The sequence below is a fragment of the Bombina bombina genome, chromosome 4 (genome assembly GCF_027579735.1).
Source record: "Bombina bombina isolate aBomBom1 chromosome 4, aBomBom1.pri, whole genome shotgun sequence".
NCBI lineage: Eukaryota > Metazoa > Chordata > Amphibia > Anura > Bombinatoridae > Bombina > Bombina bombina.
Genome location: NC_069502.1, coordinates 853,760,685 through 853,772,828, shown reverse-complemented (window position 1 = coordinate 853,772,828; position 12,144 = coordinate 853,760,685). Strand labels below are relative to the sequence as shown.

The 12,144-nt window shown below is 40.3% G+C and overlaps 1 protein-coding gene across 1 annotated transcript in view; it reads left to right on the top strand.

The window, feature by feature from the left end:
- Positions 1-12,144, top strand: part of LOC128657988 (oocyte zinc finger protein XlCOF7.1-like) — a 77,172-nt gene that overhangs the window by 16,919 nt on the left and 48,109 nt on the right. Inside the window, exon 6 of the mRNA XM_053712427.1 lies at positions 3,374-3,472. Within this exon, the coding sequence (XP_053568402.1) occupies positions 3,374-3,472 (99 nt within the window). The remainder of the gene's footprint in view (positions 1-3,373; positions 3,473-12,144) is intronic.

The following is a 12,144-nucleotide window of genomic DNA, read 5'->3' as shown; positions in this document are numbered from 1 at the left end:
TCTGCTTCATGTAAATGGTATACACACATGCCCTCTCTTCCCTTCTCTCTCACCCTCTGCTTCATGTAAATGATACACACACACACACACACGCCCTCTCTTCCCTTTTCTCTCACCCTCTGCTTCATGTAAATGATACACACACATGCCCTCTCTTCCTTCTCTCTCACCCTCTGCTTCATGTAAATGATACACATGCCCTCTCTTCCCTTCTCTCTCACCCTCTGCTTCATGTAAATGATACACACACACACACGCCCTCTCTTCCTTCTCTCTCACCCTCTGCTTCATGTAAATGATACACACACATGCCCTCTCTTCCCTTCTCTCTCACCCTCTGCTTCATGTAAATGATACACACACACACACACACGCCCTCTCTTCCCTTCCCTCTCACCCTCTGCTTCATGTAAATGATACACACACACGCCCTCTCTTCCCTTCTCTCTCACCCTCTGCTTCATGTAAATGATACACACACACGCCCTCTCTTCCCTTCTCTCTAACCCTCTGCTTCATGTAAATGATACACACACACATGCCCTCTCTTCCCTTCTCTCTCACCCTCTGCTTCATGTAAATGATACACACACATGCCCTCTCTTCCCTTCTCTCTCACCCTCTGCTTCATGTAAATGATACACACACACACACACACACACACACATACGCCCTCTCTTCCCTTCTCTCTCACCCTCTGCTTCATGTAAATGATACACACACACACACGCCCTCTCTTCCCTTCTCTCTCACCCTCTGCTTCATGTAAATGGTACACACACACATGCCCTCTCTTCCCTTCTCTCTCACCCTCTGCTTCATGTAAATGATGCACACACCTGCCCTCTCTTCCCTTCCCTCTCACCCTCTGCTTCATGTAAATGATACACACACACACACTCTCTCACTCACTCACTCACTCACACACACACGCCCTCTCTTCCCTTCTCTCTCACCCTCTGCTTCATGTAAATGGTATACACACATGCCCTCTCTTCCCTTCTCTCTCACCCTCTGCTTCATGTAAATGATATACACACATGCCCTCTCTTCCCTTCTCTCTCACCCTCTGCTTCATGTAAATGGTATACACACATGCCCTCTCTTCCCTTCTCTCTCACCCTCTGCTTCATGTAAATAATACACACACACATGCCCTCTCTTCCCTTCTCTCTCACCCTCTGCTTCATGTAAATGATACACACACACATGCCCTCTCTTCCCTTCTCTCTCACCCTCTGCTTCATGTAAATGATACACACACTCATGCCCTCTCTTCCCTTCTCTCTCTCAGCCTCTGCTTCATGTAAATGATACACACACACACACACGCCCTCTCTTCCCTTCTCTCTCACCCTCTGCTTCATGTAAATGATACACACACACATGCCCTCTCTTCCCTTCTCTCTCACCCTCTGCTTCATGTAAATGATACACACACACACACATGCCCTCTCTTCCCTTCTCTCTCACCCTCTGCTTCATGTAAATGATACACATGCCCCCTCTTCCCTTCTCTCTCACCCTCTGCTTCATGTAAATAATACACACACATGCCCTCTCTTCCCTTCTCTCTCACCCTCTGCTTCATGTAAATGATACACACACACATGCACCCTCTTCCCTTCTCTCTCACCCTCTGCTTCATGTAAATGGTACACACACACATGCCCTCTCTTCCCTTCTCTCTCACCCTCTGCTTCATGTAAATGATACACATGCCCCCTCTTCCCTTCTCTCTCACCCTCTGCTTCATGTAAATAATACACACACATGCCCTCTCTTCCCTTCTCTCTCACCCTCTGCTTCATGTAAATGATACACACACATGCCCTCTCTTCCCTTCTCTCACCCTCTGCTTCATGTAAATGGTACACACACATGCCCTCTCTTCCCTTCTCTCTCACCCTCTGCTTCATGTAAATGGCACACACACATGCCCTCTCTTCCCTTCTCTCTCACCCTCTGCTTCATGTAAATGGTACACACACATGCCCTCTCTTCCCTTCTCTCTCACCCTCTGCTTCATGTAAATGGTACACACACATGCCCTCTCTTCCCTTCTCTCTCACCCTCTGCTTCATGTAAATGATACACACACATGCCCTCTCTTCCCTTCTCTCTCACCCTCTGCTTCATGTAAATGATACACACACAGATGCCCCCTCTTCCCTTCTCTCTCACCCTCTGCTTCATGTAAATGATACACACACACACGCCCTCTCTTCCCTTCTCTCTCTCTCACCCTCTGCTTCATGTAAATGGTACACACACATGCCCTCTCTTCCCTTCTCTCTCACCCTCTGCTTCATGTAAATGATACACACACATGCCCTCTCTTCCCTTCTCTCTCACCCTCTGCTTCATGTAAATGATACACACACAGATGCCCCCTCTTCCCTTCTCTCTCACCCTCTGCTTCATGTAAATGATACACACACACACGCCCTCTCTTCCCTTCTCTCTCTCTCACCCTCTGCTTCATGTAAATGGTACACACACATGCCCTCTCTTCCCTTCTCTCTCACCCTCTGCTTCATGTAAATGGTACACACACATGCCCTCTCTTCCCTTCTCTCTCACCCTCTGCTTCATGTAAAAAATGGAACAGTAAAATAGTTTATACATATTCTGCTATGTGAAAAGCATTGGAATGTAAAACATTCACATTTTCATGTCGGGTTAGCACACTTGAGAATATGCAATCGGATATGCAGTTGTGTGCGCAATATTCTAAGTTTGGCTTTTTTCACTCGTCTGGTTAGGGCGCGAGTGAAAACGGTTTACTTTCAACTCATAATACGTGCACAGTCCAACGCATGGAAATATCTTGCTTCTAGCGCAGTTAACGCTTGAGCGGGAGCTTTAAATAGTGCTCCACTTGTAATCTGGCCCATAATTTGTGTCATACAAGCCATCACCAACTCTCTGGTGTGGTGTACAGGCCCTCACAGGATATGTGCGTATGCTGCAGGAAAAACAGCAATAACTTTTACTAGCCACATTTTTGCTAATGGAAGTATATTGCAAAAATGCTTCTATTTTACATTAACATGAACCCATGTACATTTAAATGCTGACCTTTCTATCCCTTTAAAGGGACAGTCTATTTAAAATTACATGCCCTATCTGAATCGTGAAATTTTAATTCTGAACAACTTTCCAATTTACTTTTACCATCAAATTTTCTTTGTTCTAATGGTATTCTTAGTTAAAAGCTAAACCTAGTTAGGCTCATATGTTAATTTCTAGGCCCTTGAAGGCCACCACTTATCTGAATGCATTTGACTGTTTTTCTGGAGTAGACTGTCTCTTTAAGTAGCAATTTATCATTTGAACATCTTTAATGAAAATAAAATCCTAAATCTGACAGGTGATATTAATGCTGATGTAGATGATCAGACAGAAGATCTGAGTATGACATGTCTGCTTGAAGCTGAGGAGCAGGAAATGCATTACAGCAACAGTGAAGGTAAGTGCACATGTGTGACGTGTCTTCTGTTTTTGGGATATTGCCTTTATAGCTTAAGTCACCAGTACTATATCTACATAAAATTACATTATACTGTTTTGGGTAATATAGTGTAAGGTAAATAGGTTATAGTGAGGTTTTTATGATATAATTTAGAATGGATTTTGAAAATACACTGGTTACAATGAGGCTGTATTTGTAGCTAGTAAAGTAACTCATTTCTAGCTAACTTGCATTACTAAATGTCACAGTTGTGTTTACTGAGGAATGTTTCTTCCATTTGCGACTGCTGGTGATGTAGACTCGGGTCTATTTACCTTTTAAGGGTTAGAATTTTTTGTTAACCTGTGTGAATAAAAGCTGAAGTATTAGATACATCAATAGTTTTAAATGGACTTACTTTTTCAATAAACAAAACTTCTAAATATATATCTTTTAAATTTCGAATAAAGCACTCCAACCGCCCATAAAAGAAGACTAAACTTGAGAATAATGCATTATTTTTCATCTTCTAATCACGCAGCAGTATGCTTCATATAATTTAAATATTCATAATGTTCTCTGTTGTTAATTATCGCATTAAAAAGTAATGGCATGCACGCTTAAACCAAACTGAGCCTGTCGCCATTTTTAATAACCTATCAAATAATGTGCGCGTTACTCTAGGGGTTGGAATTCTTATATTTATAATATCACACCATTCTAATGCGTCTAGGGGAAGTTTGGTTACTTACCAAAATCAGTATTGCTGCTCCTTCGCTGGCTCCATATGTTCGTTCTGGTGGGCCACTCCCTTCCGATGTCGACGTCACCTTCCACTTGTCAGCACTGCATCTGGCGCTTGTTAAGTGACGCGCTGTAGGAAAGAGGGAATTGAATATGCGCATGTGTTAACCAGACTCACATTCTAATGCACATACGGGTGGCCATGATGTTTCTACCTAGGTAGAACATCGTTATAGGCCCCTGCATAATGAGGGAATTTGTAGGTTTGGAGCAGAAAGCATTTTGGTGGACAAATTACAGGTAAGCATCAGAAAACATTTAGGGCCAGATTATGAGTGGAGAGCCTGTAAAGTGGCACATTTGCCTGTTTACGGGCGCACATTAAATAACAAGCCATTACAAGTGGCTGGTTAATGCTCCTGCAAGCTTAGCGCAATTAACCAGGGGACAGACCTCTAATTAAAAGTAAGACTATGCCCCAATTGCCCACCAAAATAAACAGTAATGTGCATTTAAATGTAAAATAAAGATGTGCATTTTTGTTTTTTAAAAAACAGCAAAAAGCAGTTATTAAAGGTTAAAGTGAGGGGATGTGGGGTGTTAGGGAAAAAAAAACGGCACCTAAAGGGCCTTTACATTGAGGTCAATGGGGGACTGTGTTTTCACTTTAAATATAAATAAGTTTATGCTTGTATACATATATTTATGTGTTAATGTGTATATACACATATAAACACATAGATTCAAGTAAGTTTCGCTGAAGGTTGCGCTCTCCCTGAGCGTCTTCTCTGTAACACGTACCCGGCACAATGGAGAGTGGGCGGGGGACACACCCCCTTAACGGATCCTCTGATTGGCTGCAGCTCCAAGCGTGTCTGCCACACACGCACACAACACAAGTAGGAATCAAAAGCGGAGATATGCGCTCAATGAGCTTGAGGGATAATCCAAGTAGAGTGAGCCCAGGCAGGTGGTTAGTTAAAAACCAAGATTTATTGAAGCATACATTAAAAGTCAAAATAAGGACCAAGTACAAAAAGTCCTGATAAAAAGCCAGCAGTGACTCAGAACAGTCAGGTTAGTGAACTGATCAAGCAGTGAACAAGTGCGCATGCGCACGAAACATGTCTGCAGGAGGATCAGTTCACTAACCTGACTGTTCTTTAGTGCGCATGCGCACTTGTTCACTGCTTGATCAGTTCACTAACCTGACTGTTCTGAGTCACTGCTGGCTTTTTATCAGGACTTTTTGTACTTGGTCCTTATTTTGACTTTTAATGTATGCTTCAATAAATCTTGGTTTTTAACTAACCACCTGCCTGGGCTCACTCTACTTGGATTATCCCTCAAGCTCATTGAGCGCATATCTCCGCTTTTGATTCCTACATATAAACACATATATATGTATATATTCATATACATATATATATATTGCTGCCCAACACTGTGCGATTTGCCCCCTGCGCTGCGCTAGGTTGTTTGCTGTGTCTGGTATGAAAAGAAGACTCTCATTGGAGCCTATGGAAGCGCAAGGCTTCCGGGAAATGCAAACTTGTGTGCTGGTATTAGAGTGGAGTGCAAATATAGCGATCGTGTAAGCGCCATATTGAGCTCCACTCATAATCTAGCCCTTAACCCCTTAAGGACCACAGCACTTTTCCATTTTCTGACCGTTTGGGACCAGGGCTATTTTAATATTCCTGCGGTGTTTGTGTTTAGTTGTAATTGTCCTCTTACTCATTTACTGTACCCACACATATTATTATATACCGTTTTTCTCGCCATTAAATGGACTTTCTAAATATAACATTATTTTCATCATATCTTATTATTTACTATACTTTTTTTTTAAATAAAATATGATGGAAAAAAATGGGAAAAAAACACTTTTTCTAACTTTGACCCCCCAAAATCGGTTATACATCTACAACCACCAAAAAACAACCGTACTAAATAGTTTCTAAATTTTGTCCTGAGTTTAGAAATACCCAATGTTTTTTTGTTTTTTTTTCGAAGACACCCTAAAGTATTGGTCTAGGTCCATTTTGGTATATTGCATGCCACCATTTCACTGCCAAATGCAATCAAATAAAAAAAATAAACGTTACCTTTTTCACAATTTTAGGTTTCTCACTGAAATTATTTACAAACAGCTTGTGCAATTATGGCACAAATGGTTGTAAAAGCTTCTCTGGGATCCCCTTTGTTCAGAAATAGCAGACATATATGGCTTTGGCTTTGCTTTTTGGTAATTAGAAGGCTGCTAAATGCTTCCGTGCACCACACGTGTATAATGCCCAGCAGTGAAGGGGTTAATTAGGGAGCTTGTAGGGTTAATTTTAGCTTTAATGTAGTAGACAACCCAAAGTATTGATCTAGGCCAATTTTGGTATATTTCATGCCACCATTTCACTGCCAAATGCGATCAAATAAAAATAAAAAAAGTTCACTTTTTCACAAACTTTAGGTTTCTCACTGAAATTATTTACAAACAGCTTGTGCAATTATGTAAGTCTGCCATTACTAAAATAAAAGGTTGTTTTTTTTTTTGTTTTGTTTTGTTTTTTAAACATATTCTTCTGCGTAGTATCCCCCCCCCCAAACAGCTCACTAACCCTCCCCCTATACCTTATTGTGCGCCATCTTGGGTACTGGCAGCTGTTTGCCAGTACCCACTTTGCCATAAAATATGGTTTTTTTTTTAATATCTTTTTTTTTTTTTTTTTTTTTAAATACAATATTTTAAAATATTTTTCTGTAGTGTAGCTGCCCTCCCAGATCCTTAAGATAAAAATTGCCCCCTCCTCTCTCCCACCTTAGCTAACAAATTGTGCCATAGTGTAGCATTCCCACCTGGCCCGGCACGCAATCCCGTCCCCCTCTTGACGCACCCCCCCATCGATGGCCACCCACCCGCCTCCCTGCATCGGCTCCCACCCACCAACGATCATTACCATCGATGACCGATGCAGAGAGGGCCACAGAGTAGGGCGTTGGTTGTTAAGGGGTTAATAGGTACCAATTAAAACTGTTATCTATAAAAACGTTATTTTTTTTTTTTATATATATATATATAATTATATGACTTGTGATCTATAAAGTGGCGTAAAAACCTCACTTTTTAATCATCTTTACAAGCCATTGACTGAAAGGAGCTTTTCTCCAGAATGGAGATAGAGAAGTGGAATATTTAAAGCAATACACAAAAATACTCGGCTCTCATGGATATCAAACAATTGCAAACAACGCAGGTTTATCCCCCAAAAATTATTTGTTAAATATATCATTGAAACTGCAATACACCAGTCAGGAAAGACACAGTTTCAGTGTTCTTGTTTTAAACACACAGATTTGCCGTAGAGCTGTATCCAGACAGTCACGTGAGCACATAGGAACCTTTGCGATCGCCTCTCACTCGGGACTGTTGCGGCTCCATAATCTGTGGACTTCCACTTTCTACACCCAACGAGGTTACCAGGAGCTACACGGAGTTTAAAAAAAACCCTACTAATTCCATGATCGAAAATCCAGGACTTCAAAGGGATCCAGGACATTACCACTACAACTAATATTTGCCGTAGGGCCACATCCAGACAATCACGTGAGCGCATAGGAACCTTTTGCAATAGCCTCTCACTCAGGATTGTTGTGGCTCCATTATCGGCGAATTTCAGTTCTCTACACCTAACAAGGTTACTAGGAGCAACACTGAGTGTTGAAGAAAAAAAACCCTATATACAAAATCCACAATTGAAATCCATGACTTCAAAGGAATCCAGGAAACATCCATTACAACTAAGGTCAGATTGTGCATGATGCATATAGGATAGCACATATGCTCCGTCACCTATCCACCTCTGTAACACGGGAGCTAGCACCAATACACACTTGGTACAATTTCATGCACTTTTTAATGAAACCATGATTAACTTTTTTTCTATGCTCTGTGATGAACTAATATTACAGTTTTTGAATAAGGAATTTCTTTAATGTACATACATTTTTTATATCCAGTGGGATCATAGATATTGTGACAACTTTTTACAGAACTAGTTGGAGATTAACGGTACCTTTGATAATAGGTTGGCCAACCTTGATATTGTGTGTTCTTTTTGTGATTTATATAAGAATATTTTAAATCCAAATCTGCCATATCTGATTGATTGATCTATATTGTTATATTGTTTTATTGCTTCACTTATAATAACCACTAGTTCTAACGATTCGACAGAGGGTTCTATATAAACAATCTATTTCTCCAACATTGGTGTGTCCGGTCCACGGCGTCATCCATAACTTGTGGGAATATTCTCTTCCCCAACAGGAAATGGCAAAGAGCACAGCAAAAGCTGTCCATATAGTCCCTCCCAGGCTCCGCCCCCCCCGTCATTCTCTTTGCCGCTCTGAACAAGTAGCATCTCCACGGAGATGGTGAAGAGTATGTGGTGTTTAGTTGTGGTTTTTTATTCTTCTATCAAGAGTTTGTTATTTTAAAATAGTGCTGGTATGTACTATTTACTCTGAAACAGAAAGAGATGAAGAGTTCTGTTTATAAGAGGAGGGTGATTTTAGCAGCAGTAACTAAAATCGATTGCTGTTCCCACACAGGACTGTTGAGCTGAGAGAACTTCAGTTGGGGGGAACAGTTTGAAGACTTTTCTGCTTAAGGTATGACTAGCCATTTTTCTAACAAGACTGTGTAATGCTGGAAGGCTGTCATTTTTCCCCTCATGGGGATCGGTAAGCCATTTCTTTCATGTAATTAGCAAGAGTCCATGAGCTAGTGACGTATGGGATATACATTCCTACCAGGAGGGGCAAAGTTTCCCAAACCTCAAAATGCCTATAAATACACCCCTCACCACACCCACAAATCAGTTTTACAAACTTTGCCTCCTGTGGAGGTGGTGAAGTAAGTTTGTGCTAGATTCTACGTTGATATGCGCTCCGCAGCAGGTTGGAGCCCGGGTTTTCCTCTCAGCGTGCAGTGAATGTCAGAGGGATGTGAAGAGAGTATTGCCTATTTGAATTCAATGATCTCCTTCTACGGGGTCTATTTCATAGGTTCTCTGTTATCGGTCATAGAGATTCATCTCTTACCTCCCTTTTCAGATCGACGATATACTCTTATATATACCATTACCTCTACTGATTCTCGTTTCAGTACTGGTTTGGCTTTCTACAACATGTAGATGAGTGTCCTGGGGTAAGTAAGTCTTATTTTTGTGACACTCTAAGCTATGGTTGGGCACTTTTATATAAAGTTCTAAATATTTGTGTTCAAACATTTATTTGCCTTGATTCAGGATGTTCAATATTCCTTATTTCAGACAGTCAGTTTCATTATTTGGGATAATGCATTTGAATAATCAATTTTTTTCTTACCTTAAAATTTGACTTTTTTTCCCTGTGGGCTGTTAGGCTCGCGGGGGCTGAAAATGCTTCATTTTATTGCGTCATTCTTGGCGCAAAAATTTTTTCTTTGTTATTTCCGGCGTCATACGTGTCACCGGAAGTTGCGTCATTTTTGACGTTTTTTGCACCAAAAGTGTCGGCGTTACCGGATGTGGCGTCATTTTTGGCTAAAAAATATGGGCGTCACTATTGTCTCCACATTATTTAAGTCTCATTGTTTATTGCTTCTGGTTGCTAGAAGCTTGTTCACTGGCATTTTTTCCCATTCCTGAAACTGTCATTTAAGGAATTTGATCAATTTTGCTTTATATGTTGTTTTTTCTATTACATATTGCAAGATGTCCCAGATTGACCCTGAATCAGAAGATACTTCTGGAAAATCGCTGCCGGATGCTGGTTCTACCAAAGTTAAGTGTATTTTCTGTAAACTTGTGGTATCTGTTCCTCCAGCTGTTGTTTGTAATGAATGTCATGACAAACTTGTTAATGCAGATAATATTTCCTTTAGTAATGTTTCATTACCTGTTGTTGTTCCATCAACATCTAATGCTCAGAGTGTTCCTGTTAACATAAGAGATTTTGTTTCTAAATCCATTAAGAAGGCTATGTCTGTTATTCCTCCTTCTAGTAAACATAAAAGGTCTTTTAAAACTTCTCATTTTTCAGATGAATTTTTAAATGAACATCATCATTCTGATAATGATTCCTCTGGTTCAGAGGATTCTGTTTCAGAGGTTGATGCCGATAAATCTTCATATTTGTTCAAAATGGAATTTATTCGTTCTTTACTTAAAGAAGTTTTAATTGCATTAGAAATAGAGGATTCTGGTCCTCTTGATACTAAATCTAAACGTTTAAATAAGGTTTTTAAATCTCCTGTAGTTATTCCAGCAGTTTTTCCTGTCCCTGATGCTATTTCTGAAGTAATCTCCAGGGAATGGAATAATTTGGGTAATTCATTTACTCATTCTAAACGTTTTAAGCAATTATATCCTGTGCCATCTGACAGATTAGAGTTTTGGGACAAAATCCCTAAGGTTGATGGGGCTATCTCTACTCTTGCTAAACGTACTACTATTCCTACGGCAGATAGTACTTCCTTTAAGGATCCTTTAGATAGGAAAATTGAATCCTTTCTAAGAAAAGCTTACTTCTGTTCAGGTAATCTTCTTAGACCTGCTATATCTTTAGCGGATGTTGCTGCAGCTTCAACTTTTTGGTTAGAAGCTTTAGCGCAACAAGTAACAGATCATAATTCTCATAGCATTGTTAATCTTCTTCAACATGCTAATAATTTTATTTGTGATGCCATCTTTGATATCATTAGGGTTGATGTCAGGTATATGTCTCTAGCTATTTTAGCTAGAAGAGCTTTATGGCTTAGAAGACATATCAGCATTCTAAGTTTTAAGTCGACTTTGCTTTCCCTTTCTTTCCAGGGTAATAAATTATTTGGTTCACAGTTGGATTCTATTATTTCAACTGTTACTGGAGGGAAAGGAACTTTTTTACCACAGGATAAAAAATCTAAAGGTAAATTTAGATATAATAATCGTTTTCGTTCCTTTCGTCACAATAGGGAACAAAAGCCTGATCCTTCATCCACAGGAGCGGTATCAGTTTGGAAACCATCTCCAGTCTGGAATAAATCCAAGCCTTTTAGAAGGCCAAAGCCAGCTCCCAAGTCCACATGAAGGTGCGGCCCTCGTTCCAGCCCAGCTGGTAGGGGGCAGATTACAATTTTTCAAAGAAATTTGGATCAATTCAATTCACAATCTTTGGATTCAGAACATTGTTTCAGAAGGGTACAGAATAGGCTTCAAGATAAGGCCTCCTGCAAGAAGATTTTTTCTTTCCCGTGTCCCAGTAAATCCAGCGAAGGCTCAAGCATTTCTGAAATGTGTTTTCAGATCTAGAGTTGGCTGGAGTAATTGTGCCAGTTCCAGTTCTGGAACAGGGGCTGGGGTTTTACTCAAATCTCTTCATTGTACCAAAGAAGGAGAATTCCTTCAGACTAGTTCTGGATTTAAAAATATTGAATCGTTATGTAAGGATACCAACATTCAAAATGGTAACTATAAGGACTATTCTGCCTTTTGTTCAGCAAGGGCATTATATGTCCACAATAGATTTACAGGATGCATATCTGCATATTCCGATTCATCCAGATCACTATCAGTTTCTGAGATTCTCTTTCCTAGACAAGCATTACCAGTTTGTGGCTCTGCCGTTTGGCCTAGCAACAGCTCCAAGGATTTTTACAAACGTTCTCGGTGCCCTTCTGTCTGTAATCAGAGAACAGGGTATTGTGGTATTTCCTTATTTGGACGATATCTTGGTACTTGCTCAGTCTTCACATTTAGCAGAATCTCATACGAATCGACTTGTATTGTTTCTTCGAGAACATGGTTGGAGGATCAATTTACCAAAAAGTTCATTGATTCCTCAGACAAGGGTAACCTTTTTAGGTTTCCAGATAGATTCAGTGTCCATGACTCTGTCTCTGACAGACAAGAGACGTCTAAAATTGG